We start from the raw sequence: 24,520 nt of genomic DNA on the forward strand, positions 1-24,520 counted from the left end.
GCTTCTGGGGCACACTTCTTGTTGCTGGATCCTAATGGCTCCCTCAGGGGAGGGGGTGAGAAGGCACAGTGTCAATAGCACAGACAGTGGGAGTCAGTTGAAGGCAAACAACAAACTTCTTTATTTAATAATGGGGAAGGCCTTATATACCCTCTTCGCAGCACCCAGTCTGTGTTGCAATCTGGCAGCATTGTGTGGTCATCTCTCATTGGCTGGGCACTATCAGGAACTCTGACAGCACCTGTTGCTAGGCCCTCAGGCAGACTCCAGGTTGGCTCATAAGGAGTACGTTATGTGCATGCCTTGGCTACTGGTCTGTCTGAGCCAATTCCTCAACCTATGAGCCTCCTACTACAGCTTCTCAGCATCTTTGTTTGCCAATGCAACATGAAGGGATTTGGCTGGAGGATTTCTGGGTATCCTTGTGCAGTCTGCAAGTGTTATCCAGATCATATCCTGTATACATCCAACCAGGTCACCTTTGTTATGAGCACTCTGATAGAGTAAATCTTTTCTAAGTGGATGTATCTATATCTATCTATCCATATATGTATGAATAATATACATATATATCTTTTAAAATTAAAATATGCTAGAAAGTTAATGTTTTTTTTCTGCACAATAGTTTTCTATGAGAATCAATTTTATTTTGTGTGTATGAGTTTTTGCCTGAACATATTTATGTCCGTCACATGCCTGCATTGCCTGCAGAGCCCAGAAGAGAGCATTGGATACTTTGGAATTGGAGTCACAAATGGTTATGAGCCACCAGGGGGTTGCTGGGAACAGAACTGCTTTTAACCATTGAGCCATCTCTCCAACCTGGAGAACTGAATTTCAAAGACAAGCTAAAATCAGTTCTATTTTAATCCAGAAAACAATTTTCCTGCAAATTTAAGTATTTTAGAAAATAGTGAGCTTACAGCATTGGCATGAGTAGCTCTCAGATGACATTCAGAACAATCTCCTCAGCCTGCCCTTCACTTATTCACCTGTTTAACACATTCAAGGTAGTGCTGCCTATGTGGCAGGGATGCTCTAAGGCTAAGGATACAGATAAGAACCATTTTTGCACTCACCCTAAAGTGTGTCCTGAAGATTTCTTGGCAGTGAATATACTTTAAAACAATGGAAACAGTTATGTACACAAAATTAATTTAACAAAGTACTGCATAAAAAATGATTTAATGTCTTTTGTGTTTGTTTCATTTTTTTTAATTAGGCAAATTAAATAGCTAGTATATGAACTTAATCGTTATTTTTAGTAATAAAACTTGCAACACTGTGTTTCAGAACTCTGGGACCACTAATTCAATTTTTTTTCTGTGTTTTCATTTATTTATATACGTGTGTGTGTGTGTGTGTGTGTGTGTGTGTGTGTGTGTGTGTGTGTGTATGTGTGTGTGGATGCTGGTATGGAGTACTCAGGGTCTGGGGGCTTAGCTACATCCGGCGTGGGATATCTGAGGGAAAAAAAAAATCTATGTACACTATGTTCTTATGTCTGTTAACTTTATTCCTCTAGGACAAAATTCTATCAATTCAGCTATAGCTCCACCACACATTCAAGGCAGGAATAACTCTAGACATACCAAGCTCTATATCCATCTACTTTATTTCTCTGGGATGAAATCCTGTTTCCACAACTACAGTTCCGTTCAGTTCGCTAGCTCATAGTCCTGCTAATGACTAAACTCCTATGCTTCCAGCCTCATCTTCGTCCTCTGTATCCTCTTTCTCCATCTCTGCTACTCTCTACTCCTGGCACTCAGAAAACTCTACTTGAGATCTGCTTACCCCCTACGGAACCTCTGTCTTCCTCTCTTCTCTCCTTCCATGCCTTTCTGTCCGTTTCTACAGAAAAATGCCTGCCCTTTCTTTCTCTGGGCACCAGGTTCTCTGCCTCCTCAGGAATGTTGTTTTACTTCCCACCTTGATATGTAAAAACCTCTTTTGTTCTCAGTCAATTGCTCTGGAGAGCCACTAGGCCTCCTCCAGGCGAGGGGATGGTCTGAGCTTTATTAACACAAGAAACAAAGCTGTGCGTCTCTGGCCTGCTTGTCTCCTAAGCTCAGCAGGGGAGTTAGTAACTTAGTAGTTCAGCCGGTCTGGGGGAGCTGAGCTGTTTGCCAATTGGTCTGGGCACGCAAGGATTTCATAGCAGAAGACAGCTGGAATATTAAAGACTGGATAACACCAAATATTCATAATAAATGGCTTGCCTCCTGACTGGACCCTTGGCTGGTCAAGGTATAGCTTTAATACACAGCTGAATCTCTATAATATATTCATGTGGCCCGCAAGATGCTGGTGTACTTTAGCACTCAGGAGAAGGTCAGAGGACAACTTTTGGAAGCTGGGTCTCTCCTACCATGTAAGTCCCTGAGTTCCAATTCAAGTTGTCAGGCTAGGAAGTAAATGCCTTTACCTTACTAGGCCCAGATTGAATCTTTTAGTTTATTGTTGGTTAATATGAAGTATTGGGTGAACATTAGTATATTAGTTATAGTTAATTATATCTTTCTTTGAATGTCAGTGTAGCTAAAGTAGTATTCTAAAATTTTATATTAAATTGAATTTACAATCTTATTTAAAATTATTAGCACTTTATAATTGTTTTTAGAGTTCAGTTGATTAGAGTGTAGTTTAGATAACTTGGCATTTAATTTATTTGTGTGTGTGTATGTTGTGTGTGTGTGCATGCACACTCATGTACCATGGCATGTGAAATCAGAGGACAGCTTGCAGAGTTGATGCTCCCCTCACCACATGGATTCTAGGGATTGAACTCACATCCTCATACTTGGTGGCAACTGTTTTTACCCACTAAGCCATTTTACTGGCTCCAGTTCAGATATATTTAAATTAGGAACACCTAGAAAAATACAAAAACAAAGTATCCTCAAAGAAATCATAAGGTGTCATGGTATAGTCTAGCTTAGATTTCTGATCCCCTGATGAAATGACAAGAATAATTCAGAGGATTTGTTTGAAGTATAACAATATTTTAAATGCCCTGTTTGCTAGCTTACCAGAATGCCTGAGGTGGAGTGTGTGGTCAGAGCAGGGAACTGTGCCCAGCTCTGCTGCCCAACACAGACTGCCACACTGCCTTAGTCAGACTTCTGACTGTGACAAATACCTGAGGCAAACAGTGTAAAGGAGGAAATGCTTGTCTTGGTGCATGACTGCAGGGCTCACAGTCCATGCTTAGCTGGGTACATTGTTTCTGAGCCTGTGATGCAGTAGATCTTGATGGCAAAGGGTGGAGTTAATACAAGTGCAGGAAACAGAGAGTAATACAGGAAGGGGCAGGGATAAGATGCCCTTTAAAGGCACACCATGGTGGATGACCTGTTTCCTCCATCCAAGTTCAGGTCTCACTTCTCCAATAATATCAAATCATGAATCTATCAATAGACTGGTCCACTGATGAGGTCAGAACTCTCCAATGATCCAGTCACCTTTCAGTGATCAGATCTACCACCTGGGGACCAAATCTTCAATATACACACCTTCAATTTGTGAGAGGACATTACACACCTGCTACAGTTAATCTTCACTGTCAATTTAACTAGATTAAAACTCACCATGGAAACACACATCTGGGTGTGTCTTTAAGGATATTTCCATCAGGGCGTTTCTGGAAAAGTTTAACTGAGAAGGGAAAATATACTCTGAATGTGGGTGGCACAATCTCATGGGCTCGGGTCTGAGACAAATCAACAGAAGGAAGTGATCTGAGCAGCAGCACCATCGCTCTGCTCGCTGTGGACATAGTTGGCCATCCACTCAGGCTCCTGTTGCTCCTTCCCCACCACAATGGACTATATGAATGCACTGCTGCTTCCTCAAGTTGCCTTTGTAAGATCATTTGCCACGGTAATGAAAACAGAAGTTAATACAACACCCATCCCCCAAAAAACATTACCCCACTAGAAATCAATCTGGGTGCCATGAGAAACAACTAGAGTTTTCCATCATGATTTTTGGAAACAGAGGTGACTACAAAGGAAAGGGTTTTTTGTTGTTGTTGTTGTTTGTTTTGTTTTTTTAATCAACGACTTCCCAATTTGGAATGCTCCTGCTTTATTGAATAGACTTGGTTATTTTCTGAAAACTTTCTGTTATGTTTTGAGTCATTTCTTTATTATGATAGAACATGGCATTTGATGGGTCCTTTAGATGCCTACCTCATGCCAGTAGATGAAGATCACTGTTCATTCTGATATTGATGAAGTCTGGACAGATAATTTCTACCGTAACAGTAAGTCTTCAGTGTAGCTGAAAGTTTTCCTGTGTCCTGCCTGGTCCACGGCCGCTCAGACCCAAGTAAACACATAGAGGCTTATACTGATTATAACTGCTTGACCATTAGCCCAGGCTTACTACTGACAAGCTCTTACACTTAAACTCAGCCCATTTCTGTTAATCTATGTCGCCACGTTTTCTGTGGCTTTACCTGTGTGCCATTACATGTTACTCCCTGGATGGTGGGCTGATGTCAAGCAGTCCAGACAAGAACAGTTTCTTGTCCAAATGACTATTTTTGCCAAGAAGAAGATAAACTCCATATGGAGTGTCTTCAATGCCCATCTTCCTCTTTGAAGCAAATCAGTGCTGCCAGGAGCAGATGTGTCTCACTGTCCAGAAAGTCTAAGATTTTGAAACATTTTAAATGCCATATTCTATAGGTCTTTGAAGTGTTTGAAGATTACCTACCTAATTGAAATATATCTATATATACCTAGAAAACTTAAATAACATGACTATAAGTTTGATTATCATAGATGACTAATTATTAATCTGTATTTCTCAACTATACACTAAAATTTCAAATGAGTTGAACAAACAAAACACTTTAAACAAGAGTAGAAATATACATACAGTATAACAAAAATAACTTTAAATTTGTATCAATAAACCAAAATCCATAGCAATGTAAAACATTTCAAACAAGTTGTTGCTCTTTAAAAGTAGATTCAGTAATCTACCCTTTCATCCTATCATATCTATATCACTTCAGTTAATGTTTGTATAAACTTTTGAGCTGGAAAACCACCAAAGTTACAGAGAAAACTGCTGGGTTTGTTTGCTTTATGTAAGTACTTAAAACACTGGGCTTCCCACCTTCTCTTTCTAAACAGCAATTAAGGCAACAAGCACCCAGCATAGTTTTGAGGTTTTGGAGGGTTAAGCTAATACCTGAGGATTGTGTAGTGACACTATAAATAAGATTTGACCTGACACAATTTTTCCCCCTCAGTGCTTGTAGAAAGTGTGGCAGTTTACCAACTGATCACTTAAGCCATATTGGGTGACCATGTTTACAGCAATCCACAAATAGAACATATAGCCATATATTCACATACAGTGATGGTTTATTCCATCTTATAGCCTTACTCTTTGCTGATACTTTGACCAAACATTACACTAGAGGGCAAGCAGTACCAGTGTTAAATATCTAGTTATAACCTCTCTATTTTTTATTAGAAAAAGCATGTGTTATTATGACTCTGAGCTAGCATAAAAAATCCAATTCTCATAGCATTTTAAAAAGCTTGCTGTACAATTTTTCTCTAAGTCTCTAAGCATGTGGAACTAGAATGGTGTGTGTGTGTGTGTGTGTGTGTGTGTGTGTGTGTGTGTGTGTGTGTGTAGAGAGAGAGAGAGAGAGAGAGAGAGAGAGAGAGAGAGAGAGAGAGTGAGAGAGCAAGCTGCAAACTGATACTTAACATTTATCAAGTGCTTTCTGCCAAAGACTTTGCTGACTTAGTGGTTATAATTGGTCTATCATTCTTCTGTAAAATTGCAAAAGGTTTTGAAACAGCTTAATGCCTTGGGCAAGAATTTCCCTATGTGTCTATCACAGCTTGGGACTCAGCAGTGATTCTTCTTTTTCTTTTGAGGCAGAATCCACGTTCCCACCTCTCTTCACTGCCTGAATCCTGGGGTCACAGAACTTAGCTTCTGCTTTATTGGATGCTGGGAATGGACCCCAGAGCTTCTTGCAAACTACAGCCCTCACCCGCAGCAATTGTTTTCACAGTGATAAAAAGTAATACTATCTTGGCTACTGAATGTGAATTGGAACACCAGTGTGGCCCTCTTCTCTTCCCCTCATCCCTGATCTACTTTTACATTTTATTTTTCTTATAATTGGCTATCTTTCCCTACTATAGCTTTAGTATCACAAAACCAAGATTTCGATGAGTTTGTTCGTTATTGTGTATTCCCAGTGCCTAAAAAAAACCTCCAGCTGTATGGCTAGCATCTGATAACTAGCCAGTGGATCAATGAATATACAAGAAATCATTCAGGGGCTGGCTAAAATGCCAAAAAAACTGATTTTTTTTTTATTTCTTGGATCCACATGGTGGAATGAGAGAACTGACTCCCAGAAGTTGTTCTTTGACCTCCACATGTGCTACATGACAGACACATAACCCAAAATGGAATTTAAAAACCACTCAGCCTGCTAAATACAGTGCCTGAAGTTGAACCTGGTCTGTCTGATACTAGGTCTATGTGTTCATTCACTGAGTTAAAAAATGATGCTAATGCCGACTCAATGCTGTTTGCCTCCTAGAATGCAATAGGCTGTTCACGACTCTCCTATTTGGCTTCCCTTATGCCTAACCAAAGGCCTTACAGAATTAAGAGCAAACCATGGCATAGACTTCCATCATGGTTTTGGGATCAGCTCTCATCCCCGGGTGAGTCCTCTAAATACTGATCTGTGTTTCTGGTATAATGATCACCCATTCTGACCTGATCTTCCCAGCTGGATTGCTGCCATTTATGAAGAACTCAGAAAGTAGCTTTTCTTTATGTAGGGATTCATGTCAGAAAGGAGGAGGGCTCCCATGGCAGAGTGGTGCAGGCCCCTTCCCCCACAATGTGCAGTTTTCTCTAGTCTCCATATGCTATCTACATGGAAGGCTTCAGCCCACTGTCTCTAGTACAGCCAAGGCACTTTCCGTTACACTTGGAATCTCATAATTCAATAGTTCATTCGCTTTTCTTCAGTTATGGGACCTTAAATTCTTTTGGGTCTTGAAGACTTGTGATCTTGTTTGGTAATCACAAGCATTTCAGGAAGATCACGGAAAGCTTTGAGGTTTCCACAAACGGGCCTCTCTAGGCAGGTTAAATCGACTAAGGCTAAGAAAGGTTCTTAAGGTAAAGGATGGGGGCAGTGATCGGTGCATTAATGTGTGGAGAAGGGGAAGACATCTGATGGCATAATGAAAGAAGAAATTTTCTTTGCGCTGAAGGTGTTGGAGAAGGAACTTTGCCTGCTTCATTACAGATATTCATTTAAAAAAAATCTCTGGAACCAAGAACAGAGGATGAATGAATAATCATGATTAATCATCTTCGTAGTGTTTAGTATAACTTAGTGAATGGCATCATTATTAGTAACAACCATATGTGGAACCATAAAGGGAGTTTATCTCTCTATACGTTTCTATTGTTAGAGCCTCTTTATTCATCTAGTTGGCAGAGAAGTTGTTAAGAATGTTAAAGAAGCTGCTAAAAAGTCAGGGAACTGATAGATAGCAGAGCTGAGATCTGAGCTGTGTCTTAGGGTTTTTATTGCTGTAGAGAGACAGCGTGACCATGAAAACTCTTATTAAGAAAACATTTAATTGGGTTGGCTCTCTTACGGTCTCAGAGGTTCAGTCCATTGTCATCATGACAGGAAGCAGTCAGATGTGGTGCTGGAGTAGTAGCTGAGAGTCCTACATCTTACAGGCAATAGGAAGTCGACTGAGACACTGGGTGGTATCCTGAGCATAGGAAACCTCAACCCCCACCTCCAGTGACACACTTCCTCCAACAAGGCCATACACACTCCAACAAAGCCACACCTCCTAATAGTGCCACTCCCTAGGAGATTATGGGGGCCAATTACATTCAAACTACCACAAGCTGCTGTACCTAATCCCAAAGCTAACTCTCAGTTTATAGCTTTAAAGGATTTCTTGATAGTCCAGATGATGTTAATTGTTATGCTTTTGTTTGTTGTCTTAGATGTGCTCTAGCTGCTCAGTCTTAACTTTTCTGCCAAGACTTCTTGTTTCTGACATGGAGAGAGTGGGAAGCTTTGCGCGGCTAAGTGCTCAATGGATGTCCAAGGGAGTTAGCGAGCTTGAGTTCTGAGGAGGCAGTCACCAAGTAGATGCCCCTGTGTATGGCCCTAACCTTAGGATGAGCATCTCCTCACATGATGGCCAAGAACTGGAAGAGTGACAGCATTCTAGGACCAGGCTGAGGTAGAAGTCTTCCTTGGCAGTTAATGGTCACCACAAAATCTGGACTATAATTTTATGAAATTAACTAACTAGAGCATATTTATGGAAAAAGCAAATATTAAGCTTTTGTGCACAACATTGTTAAGATGTTTTATGAAGATTTTGAGTTCATTCTCAACTTTCTGGGCTTGATGGGAAAAAGTAAATTACAGATCTCAACAACCCAATTTGACTGAAAGTACTTTTTTTCTGGAATTGAAAAGGTTGTAGATAACACATACCAGCAACATGTTAAGCTTTTCTGTTTTAGAAGGAACTGTTTCATGAACTGACAAGACCACTTAGCTGCTTAATGCCTCTGCTACCAAGCCAAATAAGCTGAGTTTCATCCCTGGGTTCCACATGGGGTGAAGGGAGAACTAGCTCCCACTAGTTGTCCTCTGATCCCCACACATGTGCCATGGCATGTGGGTGCACACTACACACACACACACACACACACACACACACACAGAGAGAGAGAGAGAGAGAGAGAGAGAGAGAGAGAGAGAGAGAGAGAGAATAAACAACAGTTTTTTTTTTTTTGTGTGTGAATGTGAGCACAAGTGCTGTGGCATGTGTGTGGTGGTCAGAGGGCAACTTTGTGGAGTTGGGTCTCTTCATGGGTTCCAAGGATTGAACTCAGGTCATCAAGTCTACAAAGCAGGTGCTGCTGAGCCATCTTGCTGGCCTGTCTAACCTCATGAATCAGAAAGTTTTTGTTTGTTTAAAGTTACACGACAACTCTATTTTAGTGAGTTAAGGTTGCATGGTGAGACTAGGTCATTGTTTAATCCTAGGGGTTTTTAAAGCTATTCTAAGATGGCTTGTTGTTAAAACCATTGAGGCATTTTTCATTTTTCTAATTTATTTTAATTTCTACTAGCCACTTCCAGAGGACCTAGATTTTACTTTTTCAATGAAATTGAGTGGGGTTGGGCAAGAGTACCTGCTCTGTTCTTGGTTGCTTTCCCATGGACTCTGGCAAAGATTAGCATTCTGGAAACATTCTCTTTAGTGAAACATAATAGAAATAAAAATACACCAGGAGGTGAGGCCAGGAAACCAAGTTTTTTTCTTTTAGATGTTTGTCTCAGTAGAAACTAAAAAATTATTTCCTTTATTTAGTATAGATTCTCCTAATTTATTCTGTAAATGAACTCAGTGTTAATGCAATATCTGTGAGGATCACGGGATTCAGATGTCATGGAGAATGCGATCCTTAGTTGCCAACCTTGGAAACTGCAGCATCTCAGAGGAGTCTTTCTGCATTTTGCTGTCCATTCCAAGGATGATTCCATGATTGATTCTGCTCAAGGAGGTTAGGTGAGGGTTGTTCTTATATCTCATTATACGGAGAAAACACAGTTGTGTAAATTCAAATTTAGTCCTCCTATTTTAAGAGTATTTCAGGAGTGGGGATGCTGCTCAGTTTACAGAGTGCTTGCCTAGCATACAGGAAACCCTGAGTTCCATCCCCACCATGATGGTGCAAGCTGTAATCCTAGCACTCAAGACAATCAGAAGGCCATCCTCAGTTACATAGTGAGTTTAAGGACAACCTGGACCAAAGAGACCCAGTCTCAACAACAAACAAGCAACCCAACTAATCAACTGGCTGAACAACTGATTTTATAATCCCATTCCCCAGGGTTATGGCAAAAAGAAAACAGAACAAGAACAAAGAAATTCTCAGAGTGTTCCCAAGGGGGAAAATCATGCATTTGTAAAGTCGAGTCACTCACTTGCTTTAGAAAAAAAACTCTTATTGACATTTTCAACACAGACAGCGCATAATTCTAAATGAGAGTCAAACCCTGCACATCAAGAATTCTTTGACTTGTGGCTGTTTTATAATTTTAATCTAACTCAAAAGACTATTTGTCCTAATTGGGAATTCTGCTCTTTACTAAAAGCTGTTTATCATTACTTGTGTTTCTCTCTAGTTTTGGACTTAGGAACTGCTGATGACATGTTTGAAAAAAATCCCATATTGCTTCTTTCTGAATCAGCAGGTGGTACTTGTTCCTAATTTCGTACACTCAGTTTTGTTTTCTCACTCTACGGGTTTTCAAATTTCCCAGTGATTTCAGCAGCCCTTGTCAGAACCATTTCAAAGGCCAGCTCAGCTCCCTGCTTCAAAGTGGGTGGTTTGAAAGCACACACATCATTCCAACAGTGATGATCTAAGGTCTGGCTTTCATCTGTACAGTTAACAGCCTGAGATAAGGACTTGTGTTGACAAGAGTTTACTAACACATCACTGTGATGACATATCCTGTCAGCTGTCTCCAATCACTTCTCCAGAACATAGACTGTTGGGCATTCTCTTAAGGAATGTCTATTTTAATCTTCTGATAAGTTTCTCTCTATTTCTGTTTAAAATGACAGAATATGTACTAACGTTTTGTTGTTATGCCTTGTGCTATTTATTACTGTTAAATTAAAGAATAAGTCAATAAAACATGAGAGATATTTAATAATAAGCATTAAAGTTGGGAAATAGTGACATTTATTTTTGTTTTTCATTGAAATATTTCTTCTGGAGAGAGGTTATGTTATAATGATCCAAGATAATTCTTCACACCTGTAGTCGCAGTACTTAGGAAACTGAGGCAGGAGGATTGTCTACAGTATCCACTGTAGACTAAATAAATCAATCCAAAAGTTGTAAGTGTTAAAGACCCTACTCATTCTCACAATATCTACTTGGGTTATTGTAGGGTTAAATGAGATAATGCCTTTTAAACTTGGTTAGGAGTAATCCCTCAAAACATAGTTCTAATTATGCGCGTAGTCCATGGTCCTAACCATTAGAGCAGCTGCATTCCAACAGAACCTGGATACAGATGCCTGCACATGCAGGACATTCACACAGGTCTCCACAGCCATCAAAAGGTTATGGCAAGCAGTTAAAAATCCCAGCTTATGACTCAAAATAGTCACAGTACCTCAAAGACTTCAAGCTTTGTTCTAGTCATTTCTGAGACCCACAGGGGAACGCAGCAAAGATCCTCATTGTTGTGATTCAAGACAGACTGTGAGAACTCACTGGCCTGCAGACACTTTGCAAACAGGACTTTGTCTTTCTTTGTGGGAATAAACGTATCACTTTGCTATTCTTAATACCTGAAAAACTCAGAGTAGCTGTTTTTCCTACAAAAGGAAGAAAACATTTTTGCCCAGTGAAGTGAAAATACAATAGCCTCTTCTTCTCTCCACTAGATCCATAAATATGCTGAGGCTGTTTATTTTGCCAGATGGGTTTCGGTATCCCCCACTGTCCTCGTTTCCCACTTTCCTCGGATTCTGCCACAAACCACACGTAGGAAAAAAAAGGACCATGTAAGCATGTTTACCTTCGACTAACTAGGAAGTTAACACACACCCCAGGTGGTGACTCACTGCTGTGGTCTATAAAATAGAAGGTGCATGCCCAGAGAAGGAGAGACTGCAGGAGACTGCAGGCACTGATGGTCACCATGCATTCAGCTGTCCTGGCCACTTTCTTCTTGTTGAGCTGGACTCACTGTTGGTCCCTGCCCCTGCCCAATAGTGATGATGATGACGACTTATCTGAGGAAGACCTCGAGTTTGCAGAGGTACAGTATTCTGCCAGTCGCCATTGTAGTGCTTCTTAAGTCTCCTTTCTCTGAAAAAGTAGGTTGTTTTGGTCTCTTTTCCAGCACTACCTGAAATCTTACTATCATCCCGTGACTCTCGCTGGAATTCTGAAAAAGTCTGCAGTAACCTCCACAGTTGATAGGCTCCGAGAAATGCAGTCTTTCTTCGGCCTAGAGGTGACTGGAAAACTTGATGATCCCACCTTAGACATCATGAGAAAACCAAGATGTGGAGTCCCTGATGTGGGTGAATACAGTGTTTTCCCTCGAACGCTCAAATGGTCCCAGACGAACTTAACTTACAGGTGAGCAGAGGCTCCCTCTCCCCCATGTTGTTAGTCTTTTCTTCTAAGTGTCTGGAGCAGGCCTTAAGTATTTAATGGGAAATTAAGTTCAGAATTAGCTTTAGTACCAAGTTAAGAAGCATAGAAGTAAGTTATATTTAGTATTTGATCACATTTTCTACAAAATTTTTACACTTAATATTTATAAAAGAGGTCTGTAAGTCAATGTTAAACATGAAAAATGAATAAATTAATTTAATAAGCCCTATTATCTTAACGCTATCCCAACATTGCTCTTCAGTGGCTGTTTCAAAATATTTCTTTAAGAAATGAAACCACAATTCAGGAGGAGAGTCTAGAAAGTTCAAAATGGACTACATCAGGCACATTTGTGATGATGCTCCTGAAGACAGAGGGTTCCACTCTTCCCATAAACTCTTCAGTGCCATCTTGTTTAGTTCCGAATTTTAGCATGAAAACAGTTATATTTGAATTTATTTTAAATTTAAGATGTCAAGTATTCAGTTATTTTTTGATGCTTAAATATTTGATTAAATTCTTAAATGTTATTCTTGCAAAATATCCATTATACCTAGTAAAATTTTCAAAGCAGCCATTTCATTTTGAGTTGAAAAGCAATATTTGAAGGAAGTGTATTTTTTTCTTTTTTATTATTAAGAAACTTTCTATTCATTTTACATACCAACCACAGATTCCCCCTCTCCTCCCTCTTCTGGGCCTCTAGCCTTCCCCCCAACCCACCCCTCATTCCCACCTCCTCCAAGGCAAAGTCTCCCATGGGGAGTCAGCGGAGCCTAGAACATTCAGCTGAGGCAGGTCCAAGCCCCCCCTCCTTCACCAAGACTGCGCAAGGCGTCCCACCATAGGCATTGGGCTCCAAAAAGTCGACTTACATATCAGGGATGGATCCCGATCCCACTGCCAGGGGGCCTCCTAAACAGTTCAAGCTAAACAACTGTCTCACCTATGCAGAGGGCCTCGTCCAGTCCCATGGGGGATGAAAGGAAGTATATTTTAAAAGCAGTTCTAACCTTTCAAAGTTTAACTGATACTTCTTTTGTTGAATAGAATTGTGAACTATACTCCTGATATGCCCCATTCTGAAGTGGAGAAGGCCTTCAAAAAGGCCTTCAAAGTCTGGTCTGATGTGACACCTCTGAATTTCACCAGAATCCATGATGGAACTGCTGATATCATGATATCTTTTGGAACTAAAGGTAAGGATGTGGAATCATTTGAAACATGTTAATATATTAATTCTTTCTTGGTTTCATTTTTTTATTCCTTTCACCAGTCATTTATCACATTCAAAGCATTTGACAAAACTCTACCAAGCCCCTGAGCCAGGCACTAGCTGTATATGTATATGTGTATGTGTATGTGTATGTGTATGTGTGTGTGTGTGTGTGTGTGTGTATGCGTATGCGTATGCGTATGCGTATGCGTATGCGTATGTGTGTGTGTATGTATATGTAGATGATGTGTATGTACATGTGTATGTGTATGTGTATGTATGATGGGATTCTAACTCTTGCTTCCGTACATAGAACACGGTGACTTCTACCCATTTGATGGACCTTCTGGTCTTCTGGCGCATGCCTTTCCTCCTGGACCAAATTATGGAGGGGACGCCCACTTTGATGATGATGAAACCTGGACAAGCAGCTCCAAAGGTAATCTTCCTTATAAAGACTTAGTTCACATGTTGTTGGAGGTGGACACACTGCCACAAAGTTAGAAAGCATAAAGCAAATTGTATTTAGCATTTGATTACATTTTCTAAAATAATGAAGGAATATTTTGCACTAATTAGTTCCCTCACAGATACTTTTAGAAATCATTAAATATGAAAAATTGAATAAAATCTATGACATTTGTTATTGTGGCTTCAGGGATATACTCTGTGAAGTAGGATAAAATGTCTTCTCCGTTAGTCATGGTTCTGTTTCTTACTCTGGATTACAGTTTTGCCTGTTAAAGAAGTATAACTAACACTCACACACACACACACACACACACACACACACACACACACACAATATTAGGGCTGGATCTGTGCTCCATAACTATGTTGGATGTGAGTTGAAGTAGATTTTGTTCTTGGCTGAAGTATTACTGGCACAGGTTCAGCCATATTTCTGTTCCTCGACAGGCACATTGGTTGTCTTGGATTCTCCTACAGCATTCATTTATAAATACTGCTTCAGGAAAGCAAGAGAACATCTCACTCCAAATAGCTAGGGGGCAGAAACGGTTGTATTATGAGAGTAAAATGAAACTGAGTGTTAAACAAATTCACTCAGGAGTTAAATCTGTACTGCAGTGACTAGTGTGGCTATGACTCTTGGCTACTTCTGCTTTTAAAAGCTCAAATTAATTGGGATGTTGACTTAGCAGAAAAGCCTCAGATTATTCCTAGTAGGGTTTAACTTTGGAGCAAAAGAGATGCCTAGTTAGAGCAACAGAGAACAATCTTCACAGAAGTTGGTTTTGAGTATTTACTTAAATAAAATAGAAGCCATAGTGATGTACACCTGTAATCCCAGTGCTCAGGAGGCTGATTGTGAATTTGAGCCCAGCTTGAGCTCTATAGGGAGACTCTGTCTCAAAAAATTAAGTGAGTAAGTAAGTAAATAATGAATGAGTAAACAAACAAACAAATAGGATCCCTGCCCCTGTGAGAGTGAAACTGGCCCCTTTGCAATGAACGCCTACTCTCCAGTGCTTTTACTGTCTCTAGAGGGGAAGGGCAGGCCTTACATTCATGCTCTGAGTGTCTCCTGGGGAGGGAGCCTTACAGAGAAGAGCATCCGGTATGGTTAAGGAAAAGCCACAGGAAGTCTCAGATTCAGATGCACCGAAATCACAGGTTTGGAATTTGTTCAGTTGAAATAAATGAATGAAAGCATCTACAAGAAAAAGAATTCTGGGTTAAGTTTTCAGATGAAGGTCAAAAATGGGAACCATTACTAGTCACTGCAATAATTATTGATCATTCTGACTATGAGACCTTTGCTTGTCCTACAACATGCAAGTTAGTTCATTTTCTTTACATATAGGCTCTGATAACAAAGAATGTTTAATGAAGAAACAGAGCACTGGCTCCTGCTCTCCCTCTCCCATCTTTCTTGAGGTACACTTTTTTGTGGTGCCGGAGATTGAGCCCAGGGCCTACCCTGCTCCTCTACCACACACTCACACACAATTTAAAATAACACTCTAAATGTTGGTGGAAATAATTGTTAGAGGAAAGATGAAAATACAGTGACATGTTCATTATCTCTCTGAATGATGTTCTAAGTGAAAGTTAGAGCTATGTGGGACTTCATGTGACCTCCACATGGCTGATTCCAGGTTATATTCCTGTCCACCCTCTTAACCTAGCCAGAGAAGACAAAGAGAAAAAATTAGGATGTCTGTTGTCTTCATGGCCGCCTTTACTGACTACTAATCTGAGGACGATCTATTAACATTGCTATAGAATTGATTCTTCAAGTATGGATTGGATGAATTGGTTTTTCATACAGGGAGCTATAGTCCTTACAGTTGCAAGGATTACTACTTTGAATCTTCCTTTAAGCTGCTGAGGACTAGTTTTAAAGAGTGAGTAAAATGATGAACTAGGAAAAGAGAGGTGGATAGATTAGGATTTCCTTTACTGCCTCCTTATTGGAGGGTCTTGTCTTCTCATTGTTTTTTGTTTTTCTTACAGGCTACAACTTGTTTATTGTTGCTGCCCATGAGCTTGGCCACTCCCTAGGTCTGGACCACTCCAAGGACCCAGGAGCCCTGATGTTTCCCATCTATACCTACACTGGCAAAAGCCATTTCATGCTTCCTGATGATGATGTTCAAGGAATCCAGTCTCTCTACGGTAACTCTTATTCTACCAGCTACAAAACTGATTAATATAGTTGCATTAGCACAATAAATGTACATTTTCTTTTGAGACTAATCACACATTTATCATGTTTTCAAACATGAGAAAAAATAATCCATCTTTCTGAATCAAACTACTTGCTCAGGTTTGTACTACAGTTCATTAGAAACTACAGTTTCTAAATGTTTTTCAGACCATACTTCCTTGTGTTTGTGCTCTTATTCCTCATTTAACTTAGGAAGCCACTAAATGCTGCTGAGTTTTAAAAGTGCACGAACAGCAACAGAGGTGACGCTGAGGATGAGGACATAAACAGCTTCTGTAAATTCTGACATTCCTCAGTCACTGCAATTTGCTGCCCTCTCTCAGGGCCTTTGTGGTTTTCAACATCCACAGTGGGAAATTTCTCTTATTTCCTCCCACTTTTCCAATAATATTTACAAAACATTTAAACTTCAACCCAAACATTTATTTCTGGATTCTGTGTCATAAAAAGAACTACAGCCACTGATCACAGTCATCAGTACAAATGCTCTTGGAGAATTAGTTCAGAAAATTGGTCAAGCCGCTTTAGCTTACTGTTAACCTCTGAATTTAAAAGACTGATGGTGTGGTTGAAGGCATGAACTTGAAGGTGGCAAAGGGACTTCTCAAGTTCATTTAGTAATTCTTGATTCTACCATGTTATAACCAATGAATTGTTGACAGAATTATGTAGCAGAGAGAGAAGTGTGGGGTTACTGCTCAACACATGTGAACTGCTGAAAGTTATAAACATGTGGCAGGTCACAGCAGAGCTTCTTGAGCCAGTTTGTCACTGGGATGAGCTGCAGTGTGGCAAACTGGGGAAGCCAAATCAGCTGACATCTACAGTTGGTGAAATAGTTGAAAGAAGGAGAGAAGATGAGGGATCCACATGGGCGATGCACCCAGAGAACTGGGTTCAGAACAGTGTGCTTCCCGAGCGAGGGCTGTCAGTAGGCTGTGACTGTGTGGTGGAAATGGTCTCAGGGTTTGAGTTCACCTTGCGTTTCTGCCATCACCTTCAAGAAGTGTACATCTATGGTTCAGAAGAATTTTTGAAGAGGTCAGAGCAGTGAAAACAGGAGAGCACCCTGCTAGCCTGGGGTACCCTGCAGGAAGGAAGGAAGACTGCTGGGTGTTGGAGTATGAGTTCAGGGGCTACTGTCCTTCTGGAAGGAACCCTTTCCTACTCTCCCCAGAAGGACCAGCCCTCCTATGACACAGGACACTTGGAAGCCTCTCACATTTGCTGTGTCACTGCAGGGCCAGGAGATGAAGACCCCAATCCTAAACATCCCAAAACACCAGAAAAGTGTGACCCAGCCTTATCCCTTGATGCCATTACCAGCCTCCGAGGAGAAACCATGATCTTTAAAGACAGGTACTCTTAAGATTCCTTTGTCAAATCTGCACGTGATGAACTCTAGTAAAGTTATGTCTGCAAATTGCCAAAGCTTCCTGTCAAACTTCCCAAGGGCAACACAGAAACAGTAGCCCAAGGGCAGATTACTTACATGCTTTGGATCAAATAAATGGTGGGTAAATCTTAATAAGATAAAGGAAAAATAGAAACCAAATTTATTTGAAAAACATGAAAAATATTGAAAGTCATTACTTCATTAGTGCATTTACCGATAGCCACACTACTTTCTTTCACGATGGAGAGACTGATTCCAATACCTATGTTGGAATTTTCAAAAAAAGGGTGAAAATGAAACCTATAGGTAACGAAAAATGAAGTTCACCTACAATTTGTAGATGGTTGTATCTTGCTTATGTGTTAATCTCTTCATTGATACATATTTCCATGTGCGGTCAGATAGCATGCCCACTACCTATGTTACGACTCCTTGAGATCATGGAAGATACATTCTTATAGCCCAACAGTTCATGACAAATGTGCTTGCCACACTGAATATATGCAAAGCATGGTTTCAACCCCTAGGGAACTGAGAGCCTTCAATAAGGCCCTGCAACATTTCAGATGAGAAGACCTCTGGCTAGAACTTGGAGGGCTACAAACTATAACATAAAGGGAAATGGCATTTCTTTTCCCTTTATGGTACCAGGCACGGTTGTAGTACCTGATCTGCACTGATATGGACAGTGGTCATTAGCAGGATAGAATTATTACACTTAATGTGATAAACTGTGTTTTTCCTTTTGCACTAGATTCTTCTGGCGTCTGCACCCTCAGCAGGTTGAGGCAGAGCTGTTTTTGACAAAATCATTTTGGCCAGAACTTCCCAACCATGTGGATGCTGCATATGAACATCCATCCCATGACCTTATGTTCATCTTTAGAGGTAAGACTGCCACTGGGGAGGCTCTTCAAATGGCCAGTGTAGATGGGAGATGAACTTGATATTGCCAGAGACTTAGTAACATGACCACCACCAAAGCAATACTTAAATTAAGAACACAGCACAACACTGGAGAACCAGAAAGCACCTGCACCTGTTCTACCAGATATTCTTAATTTGGTGTGTCAAATGACTATGGGATGGAAACACGGCTCAGTGCCTAGCCCGTCTGAGTACCTGGCCTTGAGCAATGCAAAGGAAAGGGAATGAAAGCACTGTTATCATATCCATTCTTTGCTTTGTCTCACTCACTCCAGGTTTCCTTCTAGTTTATCTTAAAATTACTTGCTAAGGAAACACAGTGTGCATTTTTTAAATTTCTAGTCCTTCATCGTATTTACACATACTAGAGGCAGAGCATGAGTATGATTTTATGTTCTGTTTCCTTTGTCCCCCAGCTAGGCTGACTGCCCTGTGAGCCCTTAGCATCCTTCTGTTTACACACCTACCCCAAGTGCTGGACCACCTGGCGCCCGGCTTTCCACATGGGGACTCAGAATCTGAGCTCAGGTCCTCATGTTTCCACGGCAAGCACTCTCACGCAGGAGCCATCTCTCCAGCCCCTGCTTGTCCCTAATATATGAGCATGGGGGTGGGATGAAAACGCTACCCTACCTCAATGACCATAATTCATTTCCATAACATTCTGCTAATGTCATTTCTACTTTTCGACTCTTATACTTGAAACTGAAAAAAAGTAACTTTCTTTAACTTATAAAAAAACCTTGAATTTTGAATCTAATTCACTGATTCTAGTGGTTCTTTATTTAGAAATTTCAATAATTTTTTTATTTAGCTCCAGACTTTACATTCAGAGGCAATAAACTGACAAATTGATATTTGGCTGGCTGTATTAATAAGCAGGAAGTCCCAGCCTTGAATTCTATCTCTTTTGGAAAGATGCTCCTTTGTATTTGATTCAGACACGTGGAGATTACACTGACTTTGCTATTTCTTAAATAGTTTTCCTTTTCAGTACATGCTCGCATGCCTAAGCCCTGACATATTTGTTCCTTGGTCATTAAAACTGTTCTTTGACTTCTAGGTAGAAAATTCTGGGCTCTCAATGGTTATGACATTCTGGAAGGTTATCCCAAAAAGATATCTGACCTGGGATTTCCAAAAGAGGTGAAGAGGATAAGTGCTGCTGTGCACCTTGAGGACATGGGCAAGACCCTCTTCTTCTCCGGGAGCCAGGTGTGGAGGTGAGGCACGCTCGCGCACATGTGTGTGTGTGTGTACACACAAACATGCCCCACCTCCACCAGTGTCCTGGGGCCAAGTCCACACCTGCTGCTACTGCTGTTCTCAACTGTTTCTCATACTTCGTTTTCAATTACAAGGGTGGTTTTTATTGAAATGTTTAGATTTTTAAGTGAGAATACAAAACTATGGTTTCACTTATTCCATGTGTGACACTGTATTTTGTTCATCTGTTCCCTGCTCCCTACCTCCCTCTCCCATAGCCTATCACACTTAATTTTGGATGTGTACCAGTCCAACATTCCTGTTTCATGTCCACTCCTCCACCAGCTGCTCCTGGACTAAAGCCCACACATGCTCTCTCTCTCACACATCTCACACACACATGCACGTGCACACCCACACACACATGCACACCCACACCATCCACAATATCCACTTTCTCCCAACCATTCATCCTTCCCTTTCTTCATACATCGAAGCCATCTCTCAACACTGGCAACTTGTTTCTTCTAATCTCTCACCTGGATATCCTTTCTTGTCATCCTTTCCTATATTTTTCTTTTTCTTATTAAACAGATATGATGATGCTAACCAGACTATGGAAGAAGACTATCCCCGACTCATAGTAGAAGAATTCCCTGGAATTGGCGATAAAGTAGATGCTGTCTATGAGAAAAATGGTAAGTAGTTATATTGCACTGATTTTGCAGAAGGGCTTCTGGGCCCCCAGAAAATTTTCACATACAAAGGATCTCAATACAGAGTTCAAAGGAGCTTATAGATGCATGGTCACTGAGGTATTGACTATTTCTGTGTGACTATTTAAATAGCAAACAAAATAACCTGCTTAGAATCAATGAGAATTTTATCTAATTACTGCCAACTGTGGGATAAGAGATGTAGAACCTAAAGATGACCTTAAATTATATGTAGAGATGCCAAGAGGCGGGGGGTTATGTCAAAATTCAAGTTAGTGCTGGAGTATGGAGTAATTTATAAATATTCACAACTATCATAACTATACAATTATTTTTGCTTTAATTATGACAAAAGTTATTACCCCTAACTTATAACAGTTAATGAATACCAATGTTTCTAACATCAGAACTAGATTTTGTAGCAAGACAAGTAATTCTAGGGCATAATTTATATAATCTTCGAATACTTACATATTTAAAAAAATATCTTTAATTAAAACATAGTTACATCATTTTCCCTGCTTCCTTTTCCTCCCTCCAACTCCTCTCATGTCCCCCAACCCCCGCTCTCAAATTGCTGGTCTCTTTTTCTTTCATTGTTATTGTCATTTATCCTTTAAACTACAAGCACTACATTAAGCTGGTGGCTTTTTCAAAAATAAAGATTGAGAAGTATAAACTTAATGAAGAGACTGCCTCACATGTATGAGGCTCTGGTGGATCTCCAGAGCTGCAATAAGCAATTAGAAAATTAGAGAATACTACCACAGATCAGATCTTTAATCTTAGCTGTAGTAAATCCTAATGTTTTTAAAGCCTGAGATTTTCTCTTGTTCTCTTTCTTCCTAGGCTATATCTACTTTTTCAATGGGCCCATACAGTTTGAATACAGTATCTGGAGTAACCGCATCGTGCGAGTCATGCCGACAAATTCCTTATTGTGGTGTTAAGCATCTTTTCAAAACTGTTCCTTAACTCCTGGAGAGCATTCGGGATGACAATTTCAGATGTGTGGGTGGGGTTGGGAGACAACAGAAAGCTTAGTTCTGGGAACAGGCTTCAGTAAGATATCTTTGAGCATGCAGTATCCATATGACTATTCGTGGCTGGAACCACATTGAAGAATTTTAAAGTAATGAAATTGAGAACCCCAAGGATCACCTGATTCTTGGGTGCTATGAAAAACAAGATTGATGTTTTCCACAGCAAACATGGGATCCATCTGTTGATGAGAGTGAACATAATTATTAATATATTTATAAAAATTCCTAAAAGGAATAAAATGAATCATATTTATATAACTGTAAATTGTCTTTACAAAAAGATACTAACTTACACAAACATGGAAATTTTGGGAGTGTATGGTAGCCACAGGTGAACACAGATAGAGGGACGTGCCTGTAAAATACACATTAGCAGACAACTTTCCAAAGGAGTGATTTGGGCTTTGCACTGTGAATATTCAGATTTAAACCCATTTTCACATAAACACTAAGAAAATATCAAAGTCACTACAGGAAGGGGGTAACGGCCACTTTAAGTATAGGTGGCTTTGCATTAGGCTTGATTTTCATTTTGGGTCACCACTCAAGGACTGTGCACATTGATAGAAGATAGAGACACAGAGGTTTTCTCTTTTTATTAATAGCATTTCAGGTCTTTAAAAGGCCATAGAGTAAAAAATTAAAATTGTTATAAAATGCCTAAGCAATAGCATAGCTTTTTCATAAATCATTTGATTATTTGAGAGTAAAACTAGTGTTTCAACCCCATTTATCTCCTAATTGTTTTCATTCCCCGTTTTGATACACGGACTCACACCGACAGAGAGTAAGGCAGACATAGTGAGTAGTAGATCTGCTAGGATGGCCAGAGTAAAGGCCGTGTCAGCTGGCCGGTAATCCTTCTGCCTTTGTTTGTTAATTCCTCATTGTTCAGTTAGTGTCTGACACTTGGCAACTACTGATATGTGGCGGTCACCAAGAAAACAACGATTTTGCTGAGGGATGGTGTTTATCACACTGGGGCAATGGAATAGAAGTGTGTATTTGCACAATGTGTTAGACTGTGTTTATGTTGTTTCTAATAAAAAATGTGTTTTCAGCTGATACTGCTGTTGGTGCATTTGATTTTTGGCCACAATTTCAAATTTTCTTAAAACAAGAGATTACCTAAATTTCTTATAAAATGTGATCTCTGCCTTCTTCTCCCTCCCTCCTTCCTTCCAAATGTAAATATTAGAATTAACTGTACCTAGCAATGTTGATATAAAGTCCTCCAGAATTTGATGGGCCCAATGCTGGTGAGCCTTCCTCTGGGGCCAGCTTCCCCAAACGGCACCAGCACATTGCTCAGAATCCTCCTCACCAAGGGTGCTTGCTAGGAAGGAACAGGTTGGTGTCAGGGTGATCAACGTTTGCTCATGCTCTACCTTGAGTTCTGTGTGTGCCATTTAATCTGCGTGGACCTTACTTTTCTCATCTGTAAAGGAGAGAATTGGCAGCTTGAGTAAACTGGGGGATTGTAGAGGAGGCAGGGAACAGCAAGAGAAAGGCAAAGGCGCCTGGGGTTGCATAGGTTATTGAAATCATCGTAGGCGTGTGTGTGTGTGTGTGTGTGTGTGTGTGTGTGTGTGTGTGTGTGTGTGTGCAGTAGGTACATGTGTGGTGTTCAGAGAATAGCTTTGGAAGCCGATTCTCTCCTTCCACTGTAGGCCCCAGGGACTGAACTCAGGTCATCAAGCTGTCATAGAGAGCTCTTTTACTCACGGAGACATCCCCTTGCCCAAGAATGCCACAGGTTTGGAAAGTTTAGACCCCTTTCACTTAACTAAGTTTTCCCATTCCTAAGTATTTAATAAGTGTCTGTTAAACCTATTCACTAATGAACTCGGTCCCTTCCTCCTAAAGTGTTTCTCCCTCTACGAAGACAAAACTATGAGGTAACTAACTCTGAGTTCAGTAGTCAGGTGCTCTCTAGGAGAGCAGTGACGACCGAGTAGGTGGAAGGCACTGTTCACCTCTTCCCCAGAGTTCTGCAACAATCTTCACCTCTGACAGCTCAACAAGATGCCCGATTCCTGAGGTTTGCTATTAGAATAAAGCATAGACTGTTCACCTAATCAATTTAGGGGGTGTCTGTCGTATTCCAGAAGCTTAAGCAGAGCTAAGGGAAAATGGAGGGTGTCATGGAGTTCCTGTTCTCTCTGGAGAGACCAACATCGATGAGGTAGAACACACTGCAACTGTGAAAAGCCCTCGGCAACCGTGGTGTACATGGAAGCATTGAGTGGTTCAGGGAGGTGGATAAAGAAGGTAAAACACGGCAAGGCACCTGAGCTAACGCCCAAGTGGGCAGAGGTCACCGAGGCCAGTGAAGATAAGCAAGCTGGAATCCAGTGGGAACGTATCTCTGGGAGTCTAAAAGTACATTAATGGGGGTTTTAAGATGATTTGGGCTGAGTGGAAATTGTTTCTCCTATCCTTGAAGTAAATCACAATACCAAATGTAGAACTCTCTCTCCTTCCAAACCTCCCTCACCATAAACAAGAAGAAAACCAACATTAGGCCATTCAACACAGTAGCATGTGGTATCTGGTTCTTGGTAATGGAGTCAGTTAACAGACACACTGGTTTTGGGGGCTGGAGGTAAGTGATCATTAGCCATTCTTTTTAGCACACCTATGTAAGAGCACCAAAGAAGTGTTCAAGTGACATCCTTGTTCTAATCTGGAGCTCAAAATATCATCCTGGTGTGGTAGGAGGCCACTCCCTGTCTTTGGTCCTGGTCACAGGAGGATTCTGGAGGGTGGTTTCCACCTGCCCTTGTCAGCAATGCTCATCCTGTGCCACCCAAGGCCTGCTGGGGAGGAACTGGGCTTTAGTGAGCCCTCTAAGTCCCTCGGGGCCCATGGTTCCTCAGGAAGAAATATTGCAGCAGCAGCACCCACAAGAAGATTGAGTGTGGGCACGTATGAGTACCCCTTCCTTTTACATTTGCTCCTCCAAGGCCCTAGCTTATCCCACGGTGATGCTCACTTTCAGGATCTTCCCGCTCAGTTCTCTTGACATTTTCACCAACTGTTACAGAAGCAACCACAATGATATGCTCCGAAATATGCTTT

The 24,520-nt window shown here is 40.7% G+C and overlaps 1 protein-coding gene across 1 annotated transcript; it reads left to right on the forward strand.

The window, feature by feature from the left end:
• The first annotated feature begins 11,779 nt into the window (after positions 1-11,779).
• Positions 11,780-21,346, forward strand: Mmp13 (matrix metallopeptidase 13). The gene is made up of 10 exons (XM_059266644.1): positions 11,780-11,899; positions 11,984-12,225; positions 13,294-13,442; positions 13,773-13,898; positions 15,938-16,099; positions 17,393-17,510; positions 18,302-18,435; positions 19,538-19,697; positions 20,275-20,378; positions 21,246-21,346. The coding sequence occupies exons 1-10, from the start codon at positions 11,780-11,782 to the stop codon at positions 21,344-21,346; spliced, it is 1,416 nt and encodes a 471-aa protein (XP_059122627.1).
• The last annotated feature ends 3,174 nt before the right edge of the window (positions 21,347-24,520 follow it).

This window comes from Peromyscus eremicus, chromosome 7, assembly GCF_949786415.1.
Source record: "Peromyscus eremicus chromosome 7, PerEre_H2_v1, whole genome shotgun sequence".
Taxonomy (NCBI): domain Eukaryota; kingdom Metazoa; phylum Chordata; class Mammalia; order Rodentia; family Cricetidae; genus Peromyscus; species Peromyscus eremicus.